General features: G+C 35.7%; 5 protein-coding genes across 5 annotated transcripts; 3 read left to right on the top strand and 2 right to left on the bottom strand.

The window, feature by feature from the left end:
• LOC147284709 (abscisic acid 8'-hydroxylase 1-like) lies at positions 1 to 3,876 on the top strand. The gene is made up of 9 exons (XM_086243595.1): positions 1 to 334; positions 805 to 1,129; positions 1,288 to 1,437; positions 1,903 to 2,154; positions 2,487 to 2,573; positions 2,722 to 2,800; positions 3,052 to 3,158; positions 3,249 to 3,367; positions 3,566 to 3,876. Exons 1-9 carry the CDS (start codon positions 24 to 26, stop codon positions 3,657 to 3,659), a joined length of 1,524 nt encoding a protein of 507 aa, XP_086099721.1. The 5' UTR covers positions 1 to 23; the 3' UTR covers positions 3,660 to 3,876.
• A 116-nt stretch (positions 3,877 to 3,992) lies between these two features.
• Positions 3,993 to 8,450, bottom strand: LOC147284708 (TIM-barrel signal transduction protein). Its single transcript, XM_086243593.1, has 9 exons — positions 8,168 to 8,450; positions 7,435 to 8,085; positions 6,835 to 7,041; positions 6,498 to 6,713; positions 6,185 to 6,386; positions 5,586 to 5,833; positions 4,969 to 5,147; positions 4,626 to 4,879; positions 3,993 to 4,353 (listed from the first exon to the last, which is right to left on the bottom strand). Exons 1-9 carry the CDS (start codon positions 8,300 to 8,302, stop codon positions 4,202 to 4,204), a joined length of 2,244 nt encoding a protein of 747 aa, XP_086099719.1. The 5' UTR covers positions 8,303 to 8,450; the 3' UTR covers positions 3,993 to 4,201.
• Positions 8,451 to 9,679: 1,229 nt separating this feature from the next.
• On the bottom strand, positions 9,680 to 10,888 carry LOC147284707 (heavy metal-associated isoprenylated plant protein 43-like). The gene is made up of 2 exons (XM_086243596.1): positions 10,619 to 10,888; positions 9,680 to 10,009 (listed from the first exon to the last, which is right to left on the bottom strand). Exons 1-2 carry the CDS (start codon positions 10,701 to 10,703, stop codon positions 9,720 to 9,722), a joined length of 375 nt encoding a protein of 124 aa, XP_086099722.1. The 5' UTR covers positions 10,704 to 10,888; the 3' UTR covers positions 9,680 to 9,719.
• Positions 10,889 to 14,301: 3,413 nt separating this feature from the next.
• LOC147284706 (putative methyltransferase TCM_000336) lies at positions 14,302 to 16,549 on the top strand. The gene is made up of 4 exons (XM_086244286.1): positions 14,302 to 14,691; positions 14,778 to 15,182; positions 15,265 to 15,537; positions 15,899 to 16,549. Exons 1-4 carry the CDS (start codon positions 14,617 to 14,619, stop codon positions 16,229 to 16,231), a joined length of 1,086 nt encoding a protein of 361 aa, XP_086100412.1. The 5' UTR covers positions 14,302 to 14,616; the 3' UTR covers positions 16,232 to 16,549.
• A 2,064-nt stretch (positions 16,550 to 18,613) lies between these two features.
• Positions 18,614 to 21,256, top strand: LOC147284705 (putative methyltransferase TCM_000336). The gene is made up of 4 exons (XM_086245091.1): positions 18,614 to 18,811; positions 18,905 to 19,309; positions 19,659 to 19,931; positions 20,786 to 21,256. Exons 1-4 carry the CDS (start codon positions 18,659 to 18,661, stop codon positions 21,116 to 21,118), a joined length of 1,164 nt encoding a protein of 387 aa, XP_086101217.1. The 5' UTR covers positions 18,614 to 18,658; the 3' UTR covers positions 21,119 to 21,256.
• Positions 21,257 to 26,045: the final 4,789 nt, after the last annotated feature.

The following is a 26,045-nucleotide window of genomic DNA, read 5'->3' as shown; positions in this document are numbered from 1 at the left end:
TATAAAAATGCACCATTAGAGCAATGATGCTTCACAACCAAGGAACTTTTATTCTTGATCAGTGGACTGGTTTAGCAAAGCTAAAGATGCTGAGTCCATCAAAGGAAGAGCTCCTCTTCCTTGTGCAGAACTATTATGATACTATACTTGTTGCAGTGTTTGCTATTGGAGTATCATTTTTGGTATCAAGAATACTTTGGAGAAGGGTCACAAGTTCCGGTGGTGACATCCCTGGCCGGTTGGGTTTACCCTTTATAGGTGAAACCCTTTCTTTTCTATCAGCAAATAACAGCACAAAAGGATGCTACAATTTTGTCAGACTCCGACGGATATGGTTAGTTATTCTATTTCCTGGCAATCTTATTAGAAGGTACATGTAGGACTTATCATCCACTCTAAATTCCAAGTAGTCAGAATCCATGATGATCACAAGTTTCCTTCTCATCAATCATGATGCTAATTTGATCTTCTCCTTTGGTGTTGAGCCTGCAACAACATGAATCTAATTAAGTGCCTTTCATCCCCAAGAAAACATACTAGAAATTCATGCAAAGGGAACTTGCCTAAGGTGATGCTTAGGCTGCTAGTGCACCAGAAAATGGTATTGTCCAAACTGTGAGATTTCTCACTTAACCTTTGGTCCTATAACCACATTTGACCCACTTTAGTCACTTAATCTATACATTTTAGAATCCACTTCAGACTTATAACCAAAAAAAAAAGTATTTTAAGTTGATGCAGTGTATGCATTTATTTGTTTTTCATATGATAGAACACAGAATTTATGATTTGTGGTGAAACTAGGCACGGAAAGTGGTTCAAGACGAGGATTTTTGGCAAGACCCATGTGTTTGTTCCAAGTACAGAGGGTGCGAGAACGATTTTCTCGAATGATTTTGCAAAATTCAACAAAGGGTATGTGAAATCAATGGCAGATTGTGTTGGAGAGAAGAGCTTGCTCTGTGTACCACATGAGAACCATAAAAGGATAAGGCGGCTTCTATCAGATCCTTTCTCCATGGATTCTTTATCCAAATTTGTTCAAAAATTTGATAAAATGCTGTGCCAAAAGCTGAAGAAATTAGAAGAAAGTGGGAAAAGCTTTGTGGTTCTTGACTTCAGTATGAAGGTAACAACGCAAAGCCATCACTTAAGTTTGTTTGGTACTTTTCACAATAATAACATTGATAGCATGACAGTAGAATTTAATAATTTATAGCCCAGATAAGACAGTAGTTAAATATATATATATAGTAGCTGACCTCTCTGAATAATTATGATGTGCAGATGACATTTGCTGCAATGTGCAGCATGCTCATGAGTATCACTGATGATTCCTTACTACGGAAGATTGAGAAAGACTGCACTGCAGTCTCGGATGCAATGCTATCCTTTCCAGTCATGATCCCTGGCACTAGATATTACAAAGGCATCAAGGTAATGCAGCCTGGCCAAGAGCAAGAAGGGAATATAAGCTAAGAGTGCAATGGTCTGGTCCTTGGTGTTAGCTTGATATATTGTTGGTTCATTCTCTAACAACAGTATTTGGGGTTCAGTAGTTGTCTAAGATGATATTAGAGCTCCGGTTGCAAAGGGTTTTGAGCTTGAGCTTCATTCCATAACATGTGGCTATATGTAAGGGAGGGTGTTAGCTTGATATACACTATTAGTCTATTCCCTCATAACTGAAATTTTTAAGGCCAAAAGGATACTTTCTAACACTTGGAAGGCCTAGACAATATAATGTGGATTGAAATCAAAAAGAGGAAGAAGAAAAGTGATATTTGAATGACAAACCAAGAGCACAACCAGAAAATAATGTTCATAAATCTTTGATATTATCTTATTAAAGAAAGATTTCTTTACCTTAAACGGTGTACTAACAGCATTAAGTTAAAGCAGGCACGCAGACGTCTAATGGAAACCTTTAAAGACATCATTGCCCGAAGACGAGGTGGAAAGGAGTCTCCAGAAGATTTCCTACAGTCCATGATAGAAAGAGATTCATATCCACCCAATGAAAAGCTCCAAGACTCGGAAATTATGGACAACCTATTGACTTTGATAATTGCAGGGCAGACCACCACTGCAGCTGCAATGATGTGGAGTGTGAAGTTTCTGGATCAGAATAGAGAAGCCCAGGACAGACTCAGGGTAAGTGAAAAAAAAAAAAAAACTGTAAGAAAAGTTTAAAGGACCACATTTTACCATGTTAGCTGATCACATGATAGGTACGTTTTAACTATTTATAACATAAATTATTATAACCAACTGTTAATTTACACATCAACTGTCATATCATGCGATGAGTCAATGGGATCAGAAAATGTGGTTCTCTAATATTACTCACAATTGTATCATGCAGACCTTTCATAGCAGATCCTCAAACCATGCACCATATTTGCAAATTGCATCAAATCTGAGTACCTAAGCATTGTTCTTGCATAAATCTCTGTAGTAACTGATGTGTCTTTGAGAAAATACAGGAGGAACAGTTGTCAATAGTCAGATCTAAACCAGATGGAGCATCAGTTACCCTTGAAGAGACTAAAAGCATGTCCTACTGTTTGAAGGTTAGCACATCCTAATTTGAATTGTTCTATTCTGACACTGTTTCCATTTCAATTTGGATCATCTTTTCATCTTTTCACCTGTACTAAACATTAGTGGTGACATGATGTATACAATGTTGACATTCTATTATTCAATATGTTTTTCCAGGTTGTCAAAGAAACATTAAGGATGTCAAATGTCCTGCTCTGGTTTCCTCGAGTTGCTCTTAGTGACTGCACTATACAAGGCATGTTATCTACTTATGCCAAGTACATTGAATTTAAACCCCTTTTATGCCGTATAAGCTCATCTCGTACAATATGCACATAGGCCCTACTATTACATGGCGGATTCTATATACACGTCGCACAAGAAAAGTTATATATAACCGGCACATACAAAAAATTACTCGAATTTCCAGAATACAGTGGATGGATTCTCTATCAACTCTTAAACAAAACTTGTTTTAATCAATTTGTACTCCAATTGTGATTGCAGGTTTTGAGATAAAGAAGGGGTGGCATGCGAACATTGATGCCACTTGCATACACTACGATCCAGACTTGTACGCAGACCCAATGCAATTCAACCCATCTAGATTTGATGTAACCAGCTCTCTACGTACCCAACTCTTTATTTTGCCATTGTTGTTTTAGCATTGACTGATGTATGTGATCCTTGTGTCATTTCTCCAGGAAATGCAAAAGCCATATAGCTTTATACCATTTGGGTCAGGACCCAGGACATGCTTAGGAATCAATATGGCGAAGGTGACAATGTTGGTCTTTTTACACCGTCTGACCAGTGGATACAGGTTAGTGAAAGTTTGCAGAGGACTGCTATTTGTACTATCTCAACTGATCATGATAGGTCATTAATAAGAGAGATGATACAAAACATGGTCAGTTGAGATGGTACAAACAGTGTTATTTAAGCTTGTAATAGCAAGACTTACATTCTTCTTATCTTTTAATTCTATTGGTGATTCTTGAACTCTTCCATTACCGTGCAGCTGGACAGTTGATGATCTGGATACTAGCTTAGAAAAGAAGGCACACATTCCTAGATTAAAATGTGGCTGTCCCATTACCCTGAGGGCCTTATAAGATGGAAAATTAGCATAATGCATTTGCCCAAGTAAAAGGGAATAAAAAAGTAAATAAAAAAAGCATTATGCGTTTGAGAAATTCTGAGTAGAACCTGGTATGCTTAAACCGTTATGGTTGTCAAAAATTTCAGAAACAAATGTAAAAGAATATGTGATGGTTCTACTTTGAACCACATCATATGCAATACTATGAGGATGATTTTCTGATTGAATAAAGTATAGAGGTATAGAACTTTCAGGATTAATTTGTTTGATGAAATTGTATGGAATATCAATGCATTTACCTTTGTGATATTTATAATATCATGTCGTTTGTAGAACAATATACCAGTTGTTCATACCAAATTATTATTATTGATCAGATCATACAATTTTACAAGTCGTATAAGATTGTTGCGACAACAATATTGACATCAACTTGTACATCAAAGCCAATTTTTTTGAATGATTAACCAAGCAAATACAAAAAGAAAAAGAAAAGCACAACATGAAGCATTTGGCTTTACAAAGAACAGGCAGAATGGCAGATCAAACCTTCCTTCAGTTGATAGAAATTGATTTGTACTGTTGGACCGTGGAGGTAATAGCTTGTTCAACAGGTAACCTCTCCACGCTTGATGCGCCATAAAACCCATGAACTCCCTTGGTGTTCTTAAGTATAAATTCTGCTTCTGTTGGACCAGAGATGGGACCTGCAAATTGCACCAAGTAATCTTATGTTGATTATTTTGATCAAGAGACCAAGAATTTGAAACTACAAATGATAGATAAAACATATATTTTCTTTTTTTAATTGTCTTAAAGAAAAGGAATCAATAACTGAACAAAAGATGCTATAAGTGGGTAGCTAAAAACCAAAAAGACTGTCACATAAAATATCTATAGATACTTTTCCATGCCAAATTCATAATTTCAGGACCACTCAAACTTTGCAACAAGAAACAAAAAGCTCCCAAGATCATACCACCATGGCAGAGCACAATAGCATTGGGATTGATTCTATGTGCAGCATCTGCAATTTTTTGTACACGGACTACACTTTCCTCCATTGAAACAGCCGTCTTTGCCCCTATAGAGCCGGACGTAGTGAGCCCCATATGGGCCACTATGATATCAGCACCACCTTTTGCCATTTCCACAGCTTCATCTTGATTGAAAGCGTATGGAGTTGTCAAGAGACCCATCTTATGTGCTTTTTCGATCATCTCGACCTCCAATCTGATCAATAGAATAAGAAAAAGTAACAACTACAGAATGCATAACTAATTAATATGAAAGATTTAAAACAATCTCTCTGTAGTACCTACCGATATCCCATTCCAGTTTCTTCAAGATTTTGTCTAAAATTACCATCAAAGAGCCCAACTGTTGGAAAATTTTGAACCCCACAGAACCCAATGGACTCCACCTGCCTGAGGAAGAAATCCATACGGCGAAAAGGATCAGTGGCGCATACTCCAGCAAGAACAGGTGCCTTCTTCACCACCTATACATTCTCATCAGCTCCACATCAGCCAAAAATGATTCTAAAAGTGAGCAGATAAGGTATTGCACTACTAATTTGACTCTTCAGGTCTTTGAGTTTTACATTTTAGTTTCACTGGTCATTCCATAATATATCTTGATACTAGGTTATAAAATTTAAAGATGATCAGAATATTTCAAGAAATTAAAAGATAAACAAAAATATTTTAAAAATTAATTTAGAAGATTCTATTGTTTAGCCACATTTCTTCAAAGTCCTTTCAAACCAAGAATTTGAATACTTGAATCTTTATTTTAAATGCATTTGCAGGAGAAATAAATGAAAGCACACAGAAATTTAGATTATACAAAGACAATCTTCCAGAAGATTTAAATCAACAATTCGTGAAAAAACACTCTTTTAAGGATGCTTGAGAACACGCAAGCAGTTGAAACTTACTGGCAAAACTTCATTGGCCATGTCAAGTACAACAGCATTTGCATCAGCAAAAGGCAATAAGCCTGCCAATGAACCTCTTCCTGCCATGCGAAAGCGCCCTGAATTATAGACCACTATCAGATCAACACCACCAGCTTCCTCAAACTTTGCAGATATGCCTGTCCCTGCACCTGCCCCTATAATTGGCATTCCTTTATTTATTTGATCTTGTAGTTGCTGCAATATCACCCTAGTTCTTTGCAAAGTTTCTGTCATGGAAGTAACAGGTTACTGGTTATATCTGACTCCAACAGTGATAAAACAAAATCTCAAGTCCATGCCCCAAATCCATTTAACATAACATATTTGAATATTAAACTATTATAAGGGATTTAAGCAAATGGATATTTTAATATAATTGGGTTCCTATGTCAAAATAACTTAATATGGATTTGGTATGGCTTATGTGCTTGGCAAAACAATCATGGATCAAGTGGCCAACATACACATAATACAATATAGCACATGCACATATTGGATATCAATGTGTTTCTGATTTACTTAAAGCTACTGATGATTGGTAATGTTACAAAGAAAATAAATGCAGTTCAAAGTACAACCTGGCCTTGCATCTGGGAAGTCATTCATGCTACGGGGAATGGTCTCATAGCTTGATATATTCATCTTGTGTTGACTGGGTTCAGGAACAGCAACATGCAGAGGAGTGGAATGGATAGAACTCTTCATACTAAGCTCTAAAAATGAGTCAACCAAAGCATTTGCAAACTCAGGGTCATTTATATGATGAGGGTACACCTTTACCTATTAAAAATGCACTATTTTCAGTAGTAAAGTTGATCCTGCACATAAAACCCAAGCAACAAGAGAAGGTTGGAACTTTGAAACAAACGACTCGATGGGTAATAACAGTACCTGTCGATCTTCATTTGTCTGAATCAGCCTCTGCAGTTCATTTATTAGAGAAGCAGTGACCTCAGGATCATAAAAGGGCTTCCCTGGTGCATCCAAAGCAGAAATACCCTTTTGCGGCAGGCAAACAACAACTTTTGATGATGACTTGTTCAATTTATCTGCCATGAAGCTAGCAAATTTCTTGTTCTCATCTACTGTGGTTCTCACGAGTGAAACCTGAAAAATGATAAGTATTAATGCCAAAAAAAATGCATGGAAAACAGCAGGCCAAAGATCAAAGAGGGAGGAGGGGACGAAAGGGAGGGCTACAGAGAGTCAGAGACTTATCAGTTATCACCTGCTTATTATGTTCATGAATCTTTCGGTGTTGCAAACTGGATGGTATGGTATCTTTAGCTCCAAAGTTTACCATATCCAAAGCTCCGACACTAAGGACTAAAGGAATCCCTTTCTCTATAATTGCATCAAAACGGGAAGCATCACAAGCCATGACACCTCCAACCACATAGTCTGCAACCTCTGTTGTTGTGATATCCAAAACACCCTATATAAAACCATAAGCAAAGGAGTGAATATGAAGAATGGAAATAAAACAAACATACATGAAGTCACACAAAAACATCGACACCATATTAAAGTTATAGGAAACCAAATTGAACAACGGTTCAAACTAGAGACATAGCAAACACCGGGAGAGACAGAACAATGTAAAGGTCTCTTGTAAGGTCACCTAACTTGATATCAAACCTTGGCCTAGGCTTAGAAATGAGCTTTTAAATACCTACATTTACTCAAGTATATCTGGAGCTTCAACAATGAAGAAAACTTGATCAAGTTGACATTTTTATATGTTCAATTGTTCATTCCACTAGTACTCAACTTGCAATCCAGTGTATCAATAAAGAGATATGAAGGAAATTTCCAAGAAAGACATTACCTTTATAAACCCCTCTCGAACCAGAGACTCCATGGCCCTGCCTCCAACCCCAGTAGCATGAAAAACAAAAGTCTCATACCCCTCTTTACCCAATCTCTCCTTAACAGCATTCACGCACTCCGTCGTAACCCCGAACATGGTCAACCCCACCGTAGATTTCTCTTTCTCAACCGCAACATAAGAATCTCTGCCTCTCCCACTAACCATCCCACCAAAAGCAGCAGCAGCGTTGCTCAAAACGACCCGGCTCACGCTGTTAATACCACACACGTCCACTATCGACGGGTACAACACCAGGTCCGAAGTACCCACATAGTGGTCCGTTCGACCGCTCGCTACGGTCGATACGATCAGCTTGGGCACTCCGATTGGGAGCGATCTAAGGGCGGGTGATATAAGCGCCGTGCCTCCACTGCCTCCGACGCCAATAGCTCCGGCCAAAACGCCATCATTTCGAGCCTTGGTTAAGAATTTCTCGAGCGCTTTGCTCATTACACCCACCGCTTCGCCTCTGTCCTCGGGAAGCTGCTGGCCCGCAGCTGCTTCAGGATCGCTACACAGAACCTCATTTCGGGAAACGAATGCGAAATCGGTTCTATGAGTATCGGTCTCGGTCTGACTTACCGAGACATCAACCACCGAAACTCGGACCTGTCGTTTCGATCGCGAACATTGAATTTGAATTTCCACATTGGAGTTGAAACTACGTAAGTGAAGGTGAAGAAGGATTTACCTTGGATGAGGAAGTTGTGGAGAACGCGTTGAGATGGGAGCGGACTGAGTCGGCGAGGAATCGGAGCTCCTCAAGCTTTGTGTCGGCGGTTCCGATGCAGAAAACTCGGGGAGTTTTGTCGTGGCCGGCCGCCATTTTGGGTGCTGAGTGGTGAATTCTGAGATGAAGTAATCTGTTAAAGGATTGGTTTTGCAGAGTGTGGACTGCGGATGAAGAAGATCAGAGAGCCCAAGTAAGACTGAAGCAAAAAACGTCCTGCATTCTGTCTTCTCAAGCAAATTACACGTCGTGGTTGGTCAATCTGTGTATGTGTATTTCAATCTAAAGAAAAAAACTTGCAAATACATAATAAAAGAATATACGGTAGATTCCTCATATTAACACAACACAATCAAATACGGCAATTCGTCAAAAAAAATTAAACTTTATTTTTGTTTCGGTTACAATTAATAGGGACCTAACACTAATATATAAATTTTCGAGACTATAGACATTTCGGAGTTCGAGGTGACTGCCTTATAAATCATAGCTGTACTTAGCTTCAGTCTTAGTTAAATTACATAAGAAACGCCATAAATATCATCTAACAGAATAAGTTATATGGTTACACATTTATAGTTGAAATACACAATTATATTATTTTACTTTCAAGATGGGTCATCGCTATCTGAATTAATAATCACAATACATTGTTTGGTTGTATTTTCACTTATTTTTTTTATGGTTTAGAAATTATTACGGTAGAGATTCTCGCATCTGTATATAACAACAGAATCTATAGTCAGCTCTGGTCCTTCTGGTTCTGGATAAGATGACACATTGCTTAGTTGGCAACTTTTTTATTCGATCCAATACGATAAATGAAGATGGCAGTGGGTGATTCAGTTTTGGTGCCACGCAACCGCATGGTAAAATAGTGCGTGGCAATGGTTGCTGAGTCCAGACTGTCTACTGCCAAATTTAATTATGAAACATTGAAACCTTTCACGCTAGTCACATTACAAGTAATATAATGCCCAAAATATGAAAATAATTCGAGCAATGTCTCAAGCAAACGAAAAAATAAAAGAAAGAATAATACACTCAAAAGGGTGGAGTGTAATTTGTTCTCCCCTTTTTTTTAAGCGTCACAAAATAAACAGTACAATTATGACATTAGTTTACTCGAATTATAAAAAGAAATTTTTAGATTGGACGTATATGATACGATCATCTAATGATACAATACCATAGGTATTGTTTATAGAGATGAAGATACTTCATCTTTATCAATTAAAACAAAAGTATTTTTAGAAGGAAAATAACTTACTTATAATAGGGATAGTGACATTGTATCCCAATATAAGAGAAGCAAGAGTCCCATGACCCAATGTTTCAACCCCTCTTTTTCTCATGTTAGGGATACCACGTTGTAGGTAAGTTCTTCTTTTCTGAAAGATATCAGATATGTAGAGAATGGCAATGCGGAATTTTACAAGACCTAACACATGCAATACAAATTATACAACGCCATTGACCAGAACAAATGATGAGTTGACTATATTTGAGTCTATCACATGATAGAGCATGATTGGTTGGGCTCCATCCTTACAATGGCGACAGGCTCACATACTGCACAATTATGGGACATATGGACTTGTTGGGCCTTCTGGTCTGGTTTCTTTTCTTCAGGCTTCTTCTCATCGTCTTGTTTGGGTTTGGGTGGAGCAGGAGGAGGCCCAATACTCACTACTTCAGCATATTTGCCTGCTTTTCTACTGCGAACTATTATTTCATATGGATCTGCATTGCCTGTTACAGTCAAAGTTCCCTTGGCTGCATCAACTTCAACTTGATCCACACCTGCATTTCACAACATATTAGAGATTAAAATCACAATAACAGAAGCAAAACCAGTCACAATCTCATATTAGCCAGAGATCATGATCCTAATATTTCCATCAATGAGTTTTGCAACCACATGCGCTAGCTATACATTTTTGGGGTACGTTTTGTGAGCCTTAATCTACTCTTGTGTTTTGTTTCAATCACTCAATCATGCATACAAGCGCCAGAGTTTGATCTAAACCACTAATTGATGTGTAGTTTATTGTGAAACTCATATCAATTCATGATTAACAATCGTTCATGCATGCATGGATGACTAATATATACATGTGCATTATATATTTTTGGGGTACGTACGTGAGCAAGGCTAAACCCTTATAAGTCACTAGCAAGACCTTCACATTTTTAATGTGAGATTTTTCTCAACACGCCCCCCACAAGTGTGGTATCAATTAAACTTAACACGTGAACAATTCAATTGAGTGACGTGAGAGCACGTGTGACCGTTAGGCTCATCTCATCACGTGAATAACATGCTCGGATAGTTCAATCAGTCACTCATACAAGCGCCAGAGTTTGATATAAACCACTAATTGATGATGATGATGATTATATATATGTTACCTTCTACGCCAGTCACTGCCTTGAGAAGCTTCTTCCTGCATTTTAGGCATGAAATATCAACCTTCAGTACAGTCCTTTGTACCATTGAAGAGGCAGCTAGATCGAACACCTTCTCTTTTTCAGTATCTCATAAACTAGCTAGACATTGGCATAATGTTATTTAAAGAAGATCGATCCTCTCAGCTGGGTAGAGCTAGAACTGGTTGTTATAAATGGGACTTTGAATTGGGTGGTTGACAATTCCTAGCTTTGCTAGGCTTGTCATTTAGAGTAGGTCCCTTAATTGTCCATCTTATCTTTTGTTGGAGATGAAACCAATGTTTCACTGACTTGTTCAATTCGACTAATTTGTCTTTAGTTGACAATTTGATTCCCCATGCGATCAACCACCATGCACCAAATGTCACCCACATCCAAATACCCAATAGTCTAATTAGTTCTAACCTAAAAGGAGTAGAGGTTACACCAATGTGAGGAAATTAAAGAAGCAAGAGAAAAATATAAAAATATAAAACAGAAGTATATGCTAACAAACAAGTAATTCAATCAAATCAAATGATAGGGGGCTAATTTGACTAATAAGCCGAAATTATTCTATAACCCTCTTTTCTCATATAATGCATCCAAAATAGCTTACATATAGTTCAATGCATATTATATATGAAATCATCAAGATGACATATTTCTCAAACAAAGTGGAGAGAATTGTGCCATTGGCCAAATAAAGTGTTTTTATTAAGTTTTGGTACACTTGTAAACAAGTCCAACTAGTCCAGGTTCACAATATTTCAAACGAGCAGAGAAATGAACAATAATTAATTAGCCTGTCTTTATAGGTCGTGAGATATTTTAACAATTGACAAAGGAATAATTCATTTTTGTCTGGACTCTGGACATATTGTCATGGATATGGAAACGTCTCCAATAGCTTCATTAAGCAGCTATCAATTATGTAAATATTTCCGAGTGATTATTCTAGTATTCTTAGAAGAATATTTTCCAGCAAAATAACTGAGCACAAACCACCAATAAGGCAATAACAAACTAATAATAGCAGGTGGAGTATAGCCCAACTAATTTTTTTTGTAAAGAAAGATGTAATGTCTAAATCCACCAAAAAGAAAAGATATATGTCTTTTCAAGATATATGTCCATAACTCCAAAGACTAAAACCAAAAAAGAAATCTTTTCGACTGTTTCTCTTTTCTAGGATACAAGATATAATATCTAATTAAGCTCACAGCAATGAAGTGTGCAGCTTGCTCATATTATATCTCTTTGTACATTAAATTATAACAACATTCAACAATATTTCAGCCTTTCTAAGCACATTTATGCCTGGAACTCTGGAGATTAATCATGAACAACATAACTTTTGAGACAATTCATGTTTTAAACCAGGTAGAATGGAAACTTGGAAAAAATTATTAAGTGAGATCATAACTATTCGATTGATATGAGTAAATCACACGATAGGACAAAATGAATCAGAGTTTCTTACATGAAAAATCTATGATATTAGAAGTTAAATAAGAATTAAATTACAAAAGTTTAGAGTGAAATTGAATTTCTTAAAGTGAATGTGGGATAAATACTCGCTCGATCTACCACCGAATGCATAAGCCCCACCACAAGGGTTGGTAAGTGGGTCAATCATCCCCAATGGATAATTTTTTTTATTTCCTAACTCATTTGATTTTTCTTGTTAAATTTGAATTTTTGACCTTCCATCTTTTTATTTATCTTAAAAGGTGAGACAAAAATTGTTTGATGAAATGACTTAAAGACTTCTTCATCACGCTCCTATAAAGATAAATTGTTGTCTCTGAGACTCTGATACAGCTAAACTACATAATGATCTAACTTAAAAAAAGCTCTTGGAACAGGAGTTGGGACAGATGACATATCTTTTCCAAGACTTAACTAGCTATAGCTTTCTAGTTAAAAAAAAAAAAACTAGCTATAGCTTTCTTGTTAGTTACTCTCCTTTGGATGATTCCGTGCATTATAAAATGTACTCTCCTACTGGTTAGGTTATAATGAGTTAAGGCCAAGAAGAAAAGAGAAAAGCATTGATTCCAAAACGCATTAATGTTGGAGGAGCAAAAGCTATGAAGTAAAACTGTAAAAGGCAAACAAAAGGAAGAATGGAAGGGCTCATATATGTGTCAGCCCACAAAATCTGCCTTTTCTAGCTCCTTGTTTTGCTCCTCTCCCTGCGGTCCTCGTGCCTCAATGATTGTAATTCTTGTGTAATGGACATAAACTCAATGACAAAACACATTATTGTTCAAGCACTTCACCACTTGATTGATGAGCTACCATAGGCCCATACCATTGTTTTTTAGTCTATCTTTTTTATAGTGCATGGTAAGTGGGAAGAAAACTTGGTTGGTTTTCAAGGACCTATTTTGTTTTATAACATTTTCAAGTACATGTTATGGAGGTCACAGTTGCCAGGAAGTGAAAAAGTATGAAAATGAGATTTTTTTTGTTACATTGAAAAAAATTGAACCCGGAGTTTAATTATCATAATTCTAATTCATTACACTATCTACCTTCACCATTTGGAAATAGGATATTTTTTTATTAATAAAAAAGAAGACTGCCAATTAGCTTAAGAAAAAATTATAAGATATAATCGATATACTGTCACGTAATATAACCAATCAAACGTGTAAGGGTATTATTAGACGATGTATTTATATTAGTATAATATAGTATTAATAACATTTACTCATATTATAACACATAAACTGATTATATCACGTGTCAATATATCGGTTATACAGAATAATTTCTCTAGATTGAGATGGTACAAAACTCAATTTGTTTGGATTCTTTTGGGTGAGCTCATTTTGAGTTTGGCCTGCTTTGACAGATATCAAACAAAGTTTTTAGGCCCAAAATGTGGTTCATATGAATCTCGATCAACTCAACCGAGGTTTGGCCCATGAAGAGGATTAAAGATAAAATAAGGAAGAACATGTTTAACCTTTAATGAAAAGTACTAACCTGTAATTTGCCCTAAAATATTAGTAGAGTGGAGTTCAGAAGTCCAACTTACTTTAATAAAATCTACATAAAAATTAATTACTTTAATAAAAATTTTCACTTTTTATAAATAATTTTAGCATATGAACAGCATTTGGCAGAACTTATTTGCATCCGTCCATAACTCCATACTATTCCAATAACGGGCATACATAGTGATTGATTACCTGTTTCTTGAATCTGTAATTGCAACAAGGATAAAATCAACTGGTCCTCATGTTGAAGTTCATGGATGTGTAGCTGAAAGTAGCCAATTGATGATGAGCAGCAGTGACTGCCCCCTCAGCCAACATGTGTCCAGCAGGCGTGAGCTTTGTGACAAGATATAGACAAGAAGCAAGTACCTCCATTTTGAGCAGTGGCAGCAGTAGAGAGCATGCATTGATTTGGAGGTCTCAATTCCAGACAAATGGGGAAAAAGTTATTGCACACCACTTGCTTGCCTTATCATCATGCACTAAAGGGCATGGGCACACCAGCATTGAACTATCCCCATCAATCAATGACTTCAAGTCACACAAACAAACTTATCCACTCAGCAGCTAAATAGCTAACCAAGTTGCTTAACTAATTAGAGAGAGCTTGTTGTAGCAGCTTATGCTACACTGCATCAATAGCTATAGTACCTCCAATGGGCTCTGAGTTTGCTCTCAGCTGGTTCAAAATTGAGCAGTGGAATGATATATATGGTCCATATAACAGATGGGTTAATTAGCACCATATATTGCCTAAGCCACCAGTAGTACTTACTGTACCTATAATCATGACACTTGAATTGTGTGCAATGTGAACTGCCATGATAGAGAATATATATTTATAAAGGAGTGGATGACCCCAAAGAGTAAAGCTCCACATACATCATTCAAGTTTGCCTTTAAAATAACAGTAAAGCACCACCAGGTTCAAGGAGGAGGAAGGGACCAACTTTCTTTCAACCAGTTAGCATGGATGTGGAGAAAGTCTTCCACATGACTGGAGGCATTGGCCAAAATAGCTATGCCAGAAATTCTTCACTCCAGGTGATCTCTCTGTATTTCTCAAGCTTATTGATTTTAGTCTCGCAATGTTTACTTCTTTAAATGTTTTTCATTTTCTGTGTTGACAGAAGAAGGCCTCTGATATGGTAAAGCACATAACAGTAGAGACAATTCAAGAACTTTACCTTGCAACAACTCCAAAGAGCTTAGGCATAGCTGATTTGGGTTGTTCATCAGGACCCAATACCTTGTCAATTATCAAAGAGATCATTGAAGCAGTCCAAGTGACAAGTCAAAAAATCTGTCACCCAGCACCAGAATTTCGAGTGTACCTTAATGATCTTCCAACCAATGACTTCAACTCAATCTTCAAGACCTTGCCAGAGTTCTCAAGGGACCTTAACAAAGAAAGAGTTAATGGGTCTCCCTCTATTTTTATAGGAGGCTATCCAGGCTCATTTTATGGAAGACTTTTTCCCAGCAGTTGCTTGCACTTTGTGTATTCATCCTACAGTTTGCACTGGCTTTCTAGGGTCAGATTCCTCCCTAGTTGATTTGCCTTATACTGTAGAGCATGGTTATACACTTATACCTATTGACCATAATGTCATGCAGGTTCCTCCAGCACTTTACGATGAGCAGGGGAAGTCCATAAACAAAGGCAGTGTTTACATTTCTGAATCCAGCCCGGTGAGAGTGTCTCAAGCATACTTGAAGCAGTTCCAGGACGACTTCACTTTGTTTCTTCAATCACGGTCTGAGGAGCTGACTGCAGGAGGAAGAATGGTGCTTCTCTTGTTGGGAAGGAGAGGCCCAGATCATGTTGACAGAGGCAATTCTTTCTTCTGGCAACTACTATCTCGCTCGATTGCCATTTTGGTTTCCAAGGTACCTCATTGTGATGAGTTAATGTCGTACCTCTATGATTGCTCGTACTTATTACTCATCAATTGTTAATTAACGCATCAAATGTCATACAATGAGGTCGGTTAATGTGGTTAAAAAATTATGATCATTATGGCAAGTTCGTCTATGATATGAAAACCGTATGACATACGTACAACAGATCTAATAACAAATCTATAGCCTAGGATATGGAAACTGAACCCATCAAAAACCAAAGATTCAAAATTTATTTGTATGTCACACATGTGCCAAAGAATTTTACTCTTCTAGCATTACTCGTACAATTAACCAAGTTTCTCTGCATGCGTGTAAATTTTGGATTCTTAATTTTCTTTTTTACTAGGGAGAAGTTGAGAAGGAAAAGCTTGATTCATATGAAGTGCATTTCTATGCTCCATCCAAGGATGAAATAGAAAATGAAGCGAGGAAAGAGGGCTCTTTTGAATTGGATCGGTTGGAGATGTTTGAATTAGAGAAGGATCACAAGGATAATGAGAGCTATGGAAAAAGTGTTGCAATGACTGTTAGGGCTATTCAAGAATCAATCATTGGGCAGCATTTTGGAGAGGGAATCTTGGACAGTTTGTTTCAGACTTATGCAAGATTGGTGGATGAAGAGATTGCTAAAGAAGACATTAAACCCATCACTTTTGGGCTTGTACTAAGAAAATTATGAATGTAAGCATGGATAGATTGCAATGGCATATTGTTGCATTGCACAAGTCTTATGCAGCCATGTACTAATGCATATCATGTGGCCCAACTACTCTGATGCCACAGAGGATAGTTTTACTCTTGCATCATATGGTGGTTCTTAATTCTAAAATTTAGATGGAAGTCTTATTCCACTGTTATGGTGCATTTTAATGCTAAATGTAGAATGATAAACTTCTGGGTTGTTCTTTCTGATGGTGGTTTGCACCATGAATCAGCTCAATTTGGGATGAGTTGAAATTAATTATCCCCAATTTTCCTGTCTCAGTCTCTTATCAAAGAAAAGTGATGCTAGAGATGCATATTATTATTATTCTGAATTTTTAAATTTTAATTAATGTGACAATATTTTAATGATTCATATTTGAACTACTTTAACTTTCATTTATTGATAAAAGAAAACCTCTCCTTTATTTATTTCAAGTAGAAATCTATGAGTTATGAGTTATTTGCATTCATGTCAAGTTGTCAACTATGAATTTACAAAGAACCACATATGACTTGCCAGAAAATTATAAGCCCCGACAACTCTCTTTCATCTTTCTGGAACTTAATAGTAAACTTTTCAATTTAGTGTCCTTGTCCAAGTTTCACTACTTAACTAGTATTCGTGCCTAGGGTTTTTTCAATATTTTTAAGTGTTGTCAGATCGAATTGGTATCTTTTTGGTTGACTTTTTTGTTTAATGTAACTAATATATGTTACTCTATGTATATTAATAAAGGACTTGGATCCTCTGCCATATTGTTTGGTGCCAGACTGGTATCATACTTCTAATCTAAGCCCTTCAATTTGTTTTAATGGTTGAGATCTTTCCACATCTTAACTTTTATATTTAGGTTCATTGATTTTAACTATTAAATTTCAATAACTTTTTAGTTTAGGTATCAAAATTAAATAACATATTAGATTAAGTATTAGTTGAAAAGTCAAACAAATTAATAAAGTAAAAGGTATTAGAATTTACAAATATTACATCACATGCCACTACAATAAAAAAAAATAAAAAATAATATTACATCACAAATATTACATTAATTTATACTATATTGTATTAAAAAAAAAATCAATCCAGTCATAATTTAACTGTGACTGTCTTAGTAAATTGAAAGAGACAACTCACACCACTATACTATATATTATTTTGAGTAAAAATATTGTTTTGACCTCTATTTATACTATATTCTAGTATAATTTCTCTAAAAAAAATTTAACTAAGTTACAACTTAACTGTGACTGTCTCACAACTTAGATGTGACTGTCTCACAACTTAAATGTGACTGTCGTTCAGTCACAACTAAATTTGAAGTTGTGAGTGTCGTACAGTCACAACTAAATGTGAAGTTGAGACTACATTAGCAAATTTTGAAGATAATATAAAAACCTCAAGGTCAATTTTGTCAAAACCTTATAAATTTTAACTAACACACATCATATGTGGGCTAAAGGATAAAAATGTCAAATGGATTAGGCTCAAATCAAAGGGGTCAACATATTTGTGACTTAATCTAAAAAACTACATTTAAATTTAGTAGTTTAATTGAAATATTATATAGTCTTCATGCTATACCAAAAAATTATTGATATTTGATATTTAATCCTAATTTTCTATTTATATTTTCATCCAAATAATATTAAAAAATTAGGAAAAAAAAAAAAAAAAACTCATTAGCCCACTGCCCAGTGCATACCCCAGCCCCGCCTCAGGCCATCTCCTCCACCTTCTTCCTCCCGATCACCCTCCTCATCTCCTCCCCTTTCTCTCTCTACACTCTCTCTTCCCTCCACGATAGGTGCTAGATAATTTTCTAGCCCAAGTTTGCCCCAATTTGGGTATCTTTTCTGCTTCAACCAAAACTTTTCTCATATTCAAAATGGGTATATCTCCAACTTGTGTTGAAAGTGGGGGTTACAAAGGAATAATTTCCATTAATTTGGAGAGAAATAGATGAGGCTTACAAGAGGAAGAAGAAGATGGAGTTGTGTTCTGGTGGAGAAAAGGACAACCTGCGAGAGAGGGAGGGCTAGAAAATTATCCAGCACCTAAGACCGTGGAGGGAAGAGAGAGTGTAGAGAGAAAGAAAGGGGAGGAGATGGGGAGGGTGATCGGGAGGAAGAAGTTGGAGGAGGTGGCCTGAGGCGGGGCTGGGGTATGCACTGGGAAGTGGGCTAATGAGTTTTTTTTTTTTTTCCTAATTTTTTAATATTATTTGGATGAAAATATAAAAGTTAAGATGTGGGAAGATCTCAACCATTAAAACAAATTAAAGGGTTTAGATTAGAAGTCTGGAACCAGTCTGGTACCAAACAGTCTGGCAGAGGATCCAAGTCCATTAATAAAACATTTGCTTTTAAAAGAGTAGTTGTGGAGGCATGAATGGAGGCATGAATGTGGAGAAAGTCTTCCGCATTCAAGCACCACCAAGATCAAGGCAGAGAAAGGTTTTCGATCAACATGACTGGAGGCATGAATGTGGAGAAAGTCTTCCACATGACTGGAGGCATCGGCCTTACTAGCTATGCCAATAATTCTTCAGTCCAGGTCATCTCTCTCTCTCTCTCTCTCTCCAAGTTATTAATCCTGTTCATAGTATTTATTAATTTCCTTACATGTTTTTTCATTCTGTGTTGATAGAAGAAGGGTACTGGTATTTTCAAGCACATAACAGTAGACACAATACAAGAGCTTTACCTTACAACAACTCCAAAGAGCTTAGGCATTGCTGATTTGGGTTGCTCATCTGGTCCCAATACCCTATCAATTATCAAAGATATCATTGAAGCAGTCCAAGAGACAAGTGAAAAGATCTTTCATCCTGCACCAGAGTTTAGAGTGTACCTTAATGATCTTCCAACCAATGACTTCAACTCAATCTTCAAGGCCTTGCCAGACTTCTCTAGAGATCTTAAGGAACAAAGAGTCAATGGGCCTCCCTCTATTTTTATTGGAGCCTATCCTGGCTCATTTTATGGAAGACTTTTTCCTAATAATTGCTTGCACTTTGTCTATTCTTCCTACAGTGTGCACTGGCTTTCTAGGGTGAGATTCCGGAAAATTCTAGGCCAAGTCTCAAAAATATAATCAATGAATAGTGCTTGAACTCTAACCGAGTAATACTCGAACCCTCCTTGAATATTGCTCAACCCATGTTGAGTAGTACTCGATGGGTTTGAGCAGGGCTCAAAGGAAGTTCTGACTTCTGAGCACTACACCATACACAGTTATATTTTTGAGATTCTAAAAAATGGGCAAAATGTCTTTATTGAAAGCAAAAATTAAGAGCTTGTTTTGGAAATTTCTCGCACTGTCACATTCCTTCCTATTTGATTTGCTTTTTACTGTAGATCATGGTTCTCACTTTGGACCATAATCCCATGCATGCTTGCAGATTCCACCAGGCATTTACAACGAGCAGGGGAAGTCCATAAACAAAGGCACTATTTACATTTCTGAATCCAGCCCTGTGGGAGTGTCTCAAGCATACCTGAAGCAATTCCAGGAAGACTTCACTTTGTTCCTTCAATCACGGTCTGAAGAATTGGCTGTAGGAGGACGAATGGTGCTTCTCTTGCATGGGAGGAAAGGCCCAGATCATTTTGGGAGAGGCAACTATGCTTTCTGGCATCTTCTATCTCGCTCCTTTGCCATTTTGGTTTCCAAGGTATTATATCATGTGGTCAATTAATAGAGTTCGCCTACCTTAGAGTGTCTGGATGTCATACAAATATAATTAGTAAGTGTCTGAATCTATTAGAAAACTGAACCCATTGACATTTAAGAGTAATACAGAAAAAACTTACCTATAACAGGGATATGAGCTGACTTGGCATCCCATGAGATATGTTTAATCTTTAAATTTGAGAAAGTTTTATGTGATGAAGTATAGTAGCATATGTGTCATCATGTAATTGGGTTGAGATACCAAATCAGCTATATCCCTATTACAGAGCAGTTTCTCTCTACAATATATATATACAATATAATTTTCTAATTAATATGGCCCAAAATTTTTGGCTAGGGGGTGTAGTGTATATAAATTTATAAAAACTTTTGTAGACTTTTTTTAAATGACAGACTTTTGCAGAATTTACAAATTTTCACTGAGTTTTACGGAGTTCTACAGAGTCTATAGAAATCCGCAAGAAAGATGTTGGATTTATAATGACTTTAAAATACACATAAAAGTCTTTAAAAGTCTATTAAAATCCATCATTAAATGAATTTCATAAAAGTCAATGACTTTTTAAATACACATAGATTTTTACAGGTTTTTTAAAAGTCTTAATTGAATATCACATAACTTTTATAAACTCCTTAAAATTCTTAATTGAATACATATAGACTTTTACAGACTTTTAAAAAGCATTTAAAAGTCTTAGTTGAATACCACATGACTTTTAAATTCCACAAAATTCTTTTAAATAAAATTTTTATATCATGTAATAGATAATTAATATGATCAAAAGATCTAGTCTTTCTAGCATTACTCTTACAATTACCAACTTCTTTTGTTAGGGTGAAATTGAGGAGGAAAAGTTTGATTCATATCAGGTGCATTTCTATGCTCCATCGAAGGATGAAATAGAAGAAGAAGTGAGGAAAGAGGGTTCTTTTGAATTGGACCGGTTGGAGATGTTTGAATTCGAGATGGATCACCAGGATAATGAGAGCTATGGTAAAAGTTTTGCAATGGCTGTTAGGGCTATTCAAGAATCAATGATTGTGCAGCATTTTGGAAAAGGAATCTTGGACAGTTTGTTTCAGACTTTTGCAAGATTGGTGAGTGAAGAAATTGCTAAGGAAATCACTAAGCCCATCACTTTGGGGCTTGTACTCAGAAAATTATGAATGTAAGCATGGATATGTGGCCCAAATACTCTGCAAAATAAAATGCATGGTCATGTGACTCATGTGGCCCAAGTACTCCGATCCCGGGATAATAGTTTTACTCTTGCATCATGTGGTGGTTTTTAATTCTAAATGTAGAATGATTAACTTGTGGGTTGTTCTTTCTGCTTGTAGTTTGCACCGTAGTATTAAATTTCAAAAAATTTGATGAAATTTCGTGAAAATTGTCATTTTTTGGGGGTATGGATTGTTTGGAATACTCCCAAAGTTTTTTGTAATATTTTCGAATTTTTCAACGATTTGTTTTTTCATTTTATCAGCAATTTATCGAATAAAAACTTATGGTTCTTTATAAATGGTAGATGTTTGCTTAATTTTTCGATGAGGTTTTAGAAATATCGCCAATTTTTTACAAATTTTTTGTTAATTTTGTCAGTTTTGGAAAAATGTAAAAAAGTTAAAACAATTTTTTGAGGCAAAGGAGATGTAAATCCATTCTCTCATGCGGCCATCACCTATCGGTGTTATAGTTGCACCGAAATTTTTTTCTTAAAAAACACACAATACATCTCTTATTTTTCCTTCGATCTACTAATACATTTTTATTTATTTGAAACTTAAAAGAAAAATAAAATAAAAACTAAAAAAAGAAAAGTAAACCAATTAAGACACATTTACTTAAATGGAATGAGAGTGGAATGAATGAAAATCATTTTCATTCCACTCTAATCTTGTGTTTATTTGTATTGAAAATCAAAAAAGTAAGTGGGGTTCATTCTAAAATGAGGAATCACTCCCCCAATCTTATTTCTTAGAGGGGACATGGTATAGACTCCCATTCTTTGAGGAGTCATTAATTTATACCAAAAGTACCATCAATTTTTTTAATAATTCCAAAATACCTATTAAGAAAATAATTTTTTTTCAACAACACTCAAACTTTTTAGTAATTAACAAGTATTTATTCTAATTCATGATCATTAGTAAACACAAGATTGTGAATCAACTTTATTTTTTATTTTTTGGTAACTTAGGATGTTTTGAGCCAGCTTTCGCGCACCAGACTAATCTCTTGGGCCGGTCAAAGGCAGACAATTTATGTCAGCCTAAGGGATTCACAAGAGATTTTACCCCCTAGCTTGCTGCATAGTTCAAAGGGTCGAACTGAAAACTCGAACTCGAATGCCTGAGTTTATAACTACACCTCCGAATCAACTTTATTTTCATTTTTATTCAAGATGGTTAGTAAACAAATTAATGAGAAGGACTCCTTCCTACTCCAATTCATTCTCTCACCCATTCTTTCTCACTCCAATTTCTTTTCTCTTCCATTCCATATTAGTAAACTGGAGATGAGGGCAACGCTATGAGACATTACAACCATTCCTTTTCACTCTGATTTATTTTCTCTCTCATTTCATTTAATATTTTATTATAGTTAAATAATAAAATTTGTAACTTTGTATTTTAGCTACAAGCCATGGGACATTACACCCTTATGCAGGTAACCCACTCCACCACTTCGGCATAGCTCACCCCAAGCTTCAATTCCAGCTTCACCTTTAGTGGTGATGATGTGGTATAATTATCCTTTATTTTGTTACATTAGAAGAAATCAAAATCTAAACCTCTCATAATTAAGAGCTTGCTTGATGCAAGCCATTACTGATACAAGAACGCACAATGCCGTCTCCTTTTTCCTGTATTGCATTCCACTCGTTTGCTACCGCTTGTAAGCCCATTTGGGATGAGTGCGCTTTTTGAAATGGGCCAATTGATTTTTTGTTTCATTCATCAAAGTTCTAAGCCCAAGTTTAAAAACTAAATTGCCAACCCAACCCAATCGTTTTCATTTAGCTTGATTGGGTCGCTTTTTACATCATTTAGGTCGGTTTTGGGTTGTGATAATCATAGGGGATGATTTCTAAATGCATTAATGTACTTGATTAAGTACACTCAACATCTAAAAATTCTAACTTTTCCTTGGGTGTAGTAATCAAGAAAATCAATTTTTTTCCTTTTTAAAAAAAATCTTGCTATTGTTTCTCCAATTTACCCCCTTGGATGCAACATAAATATCTATTTAAAACAACAATGATATCTTATTTTGCAAGGTACATAGGCAATTATTGAAGAAGAGAAGGCAATGGGTTTTTGACTTCATGACCAGCATACAGACAGCCATATAGTCTGATAGGTCCCCCTATGTAGGATGGGTCAGAGCCCTAAAATCATATAAGAGACAAGCTTGTCAATTACAGAAGCCAGCTAATAAGCTATATATATATGATCCAAGCTAACCTATCTTCAGGAAAAGTTCTCTTGTACCACCCTTATGATAATGATTGTCATCCCCTACACATAATTTCCTCAGAAGTACGTAATGTTAGGATACCATATTTTTTATACCGACGAAAATAACATACTTATGAGTCAGAACTGATGAACCTGTTAATCATTGTTGTATACCTAGCTATTTGCTGAAGCATATACATATTCTTAGCTATCTTGCAATAATAAAAATGCCCCATTTCTAATAAAATTCTAACCATTTCAGGCTTAACTTTCAATGTAAAGAAAAAGAGAAATTGACATGGAATTTTTCTCGGTATAAAGAAGGGTTATGACTTGAGAAAGGGAAAGACGAAAGTCCAGCTCTAAGTTTAGTTTAAATACTCTCTACCACTGAAGTTACAAACTCCCACAATTCACGAATTATTTGTGATGCATGCACTGCCTCGTACGTGCACTAATTCTAGTCCACCCATTAACAAACGTACATGCCTAGGTACAAGCCTACAACCCTATATATCTGTCAATCTACATTGGCTTTTGCTTTAGTCTCTTTTGTGACCATTCTTGTCCGGGGGACCTTTGGTAGTTGCTTGAGTTTATAATTCATTTTCTGCTAGACACGTAGCATTGCACCTATTGCCTATTAAGTATTTAAGTCTTTTGTTTTTTGTTTTTTCTATTTTGTGATACCTTGTCACTTGCAAGTTGCACTGGGAAATGTATAATGTGTTTGATGCAAATACATTTCCAAGTTTCCACAGCAAGATGATGAGCAAGGATTTCTGGCTCTCAGTGATCACCTCTTCAATGAATCAATAATGGCTCACATATACCATGTACATTTAGCTGGCTGGCTGTATCGTTTCCCATAATTGGTGTCGGTGGGCACACAAAGCTAAGTATAAGGTGAAATGACAAAATCTTGACCATCTTATTTGGTGTAACATTTCCTCTCTGTTTCAAATCTGAGTTTGAACTCGATCACTATACTCTTTCAACTTGCACAATGAGTTAATGATGTCACTTATGAGTTAGAAGTTAGAATATCAAACAAAAAATTAATTGGTAACGAGTCTCACCGGGCATTCTATATATTGTAACGCAAAGTTTTATATATCAGATATGACTTGAAATGTAGATTGTTTGTTCTAATACTATATAAAAGTTAGAGCATTCAAGTCATAATTAATTGGTAATAAATAAAGGGATTAGCACACTATATATTGTAATGCAAAATTTTACATTCTCAATGTGAATATACTCTAAGCAATATATAAGTACCATTTGGGAAGATTGAATCAAAAAGAAAAAAAGCTACAATATTAGTATTGATCATGTGATAGTATGGTAATTAATATGCTGGAATCTGATTCAATGAAAAGCATATTAGTGACTAAGCAATGAAGCAGTTTTTATCTAAACCAACAAAAGACAACAGATTTATTAGCAAAAATGGATATTGTGCAATGCCATATCCCCATTTTATGCCAGAATAATTGGCAATGGTGCTGGTTGATGACTTAAAGAGAATCGATGCCTTCATTTATGGTGGATATCGTCATGAAAAAACTGATTGAAATGCAAAGGAACCGCATATTACTTATGACATCAATTAGATTTTGTTATGCTGGTAGACAAAGTATCTAAAGTTTGAACCTAAATTTGTTCTGATACATATTGTTTAATCCTCTGCTTTCATGAAAGAAGTGTGGTTTGGTGATTATAGATGAGCTTAAGAATATTTTCCAAGTGAGTGGGACCATCCTCATCCGGATCCTCTGTGGGTTTTTATGTACTTAATTATTTTTTCGTGACTTTTGATTTTAGATGTACTATATTATAAATTAAGAGTTGTGTTAGTATAAGAGTATTGATCGAATTCATAATACTTTTTGAGTATATATGTATAAAATCAAATGCGAACGTACTCTTAGATTTATAATACATTATTAAGATTGATCAATACAACAAAAAAATCCATTTCAGACCTTAATATTAGCAGTAAAGAAGAGAAAATGAAACTCATAAAATATTAATTTGACTGTCAAAGGATAACCATGATTATGAATTTACTGCTTGTGGACAAAGGCATTTTTCTAATCGTCTTCAGTAACTCCAGGATTCTCCTAAACTGTAAATCTAAGGTTCTAATTCTGAAGAAAAGTGTTGATGAAGTTCTACAGAAGCACCAATAATCAACCTCCATTTACAGTTATTATGTATTTATATTACAAATTTCATGTTTTATAAATTATGTCAGTTTGGCAGCAACAAAATAAATAACCATGGGAAGGTAAGTAGACTGTATGACCTTTCGGAATCTCAATAGATACAGGAAGGTCTTCAAGTTTTGGCAAATAGTTGTGGGTTTGAATTTCTTCTAACAAACACTGTGTTTTGGAAGACTTCTGAAACTCATAGAAAGAGCAAGCTGCAGAATTCTAAATAATATAGAATTTACATACCTTATTGGCACCCACCACTCACTATTTTCTCCTCTGCCTAATCACTTGAATATAAAATTAAGTCATAAATTCAATTTAGACACATAACTATATATGTCATTTCAACAGGGTCCACAAACTTTAAAATATTTCAAATATACACCCGATCTACTATCTAAATTGAAAAA

The sequence above is a fragment of the Dryas octopetala genome, chromosome 5, assembly GCF_963921425.1.
Source record: "Dryas octopetala chromosome 5, drDryOcto1.1, whole genome shotgun sequence".
NCBI classification, from domain to species: domain Eukaryota; kingdom Viridiplantae; phylum Streptophyta; class Magnoliopsida; order Rosales; family Rosaceae; genus Dryas; species Dryas octopetala.
Note: the sequence above shows the minus strand (reverse complement) of the source record. Positions and strands in the feature narration are given on the sequence as shown.

Coding starts and splice junctions, on each gene's coding strand:
- LOC147284707 (XM_086243596.1), bottom strand. CDS start 10,703: ATGGTACAAAGGACTGTACTGAAGGTTGATATTTCATGCCTAAAATGC. Junction 10,010..10,618: donor GGCAGTGACTGGCGTAGAAG/GTAACATATATA, acceptor TGTGAAATGCAG/GTGTGGATCAAGTTGAAGTT.
- LOC147284705 (XM_086245091.1), top strand. CDS start 18,659: ATGTGGAGAAAGTCTTCCGCATTCAAGCACCACCAAGATCAAGGCAGA. Junction 18,812..18,904: donor CCAATAATTCTTCAGTCCAG/GTCATCTCTCTC, acceptor CTGTGTTGATAG/AAGAAGGGTACTGGTATTTT. Junction 19,310..19,658: donor GTGTGCACTGGCTTTCTAGG/GTGAGATTCCGG, acceptor GCATGCTTGCAG/ATTCCACCAGGCATTTACAA.
- LOC147284706 (XM_086244286.1), top strand. CDS start 14,617: ATGGATGTGGAGAAAGTCTTCCACATGACTGGAGGCATTGGCCAAAAT. Junction 15,183..15,264: donor GTTTGCACTGGCTTTCTAGG/GTCAGATTCCTC, acceptor AATGTCATGCAG/GTTCCTCCAGCACTTTACGA. Junction 15,538..15,898: donor TTGCCATTTTGGTTTCCAAG/GTACCTCATTGT, acceptor CTTTTTTACTAG/GGAGAAGTTGAGAAGGAAAA.
- LOC147284708 (XM_086243593.1), bottom strand. CDS start 8,302: ATGGCGGCCGGCCACGACAAAACTCCCCGAGTTTTCTGCATCGGAACC. Junction 7,042..7,434: donor TTCGAGAGGGGTTTATAAAG/GTAATGTCTTTC, acceptor GGTTTTATATAG/GGTGTTTTGGATATCACAAC. Junction 4,880..4,968: donor GAAACTGGAATGGGATATCG/GTAGGTACTACA, acceptor TCTATTGATCAG/ATTGGAGGTCGAGATGATCG.
- LOC147284709 (XM_086243595.1), top strand. CDS start 24: ATGATGCTTCACAACCAAGGAACTTTTATTCTTGATCAGTGGACTGGT. Junction 2,574..2,721: donor GCATGTCCTACTGTTTGAAG/GTTAGCACATCC, acceptor ATGTTTTTCCAG/GTTGTCAAAGAAACATTAAG. Junction 3,159..3,248: donor TCAACCCATCTAGATTTGAT/GTAACCAGCTCT, acceptor TCATTTCTCCAG/GAAATGCAAAAGCCATATAG.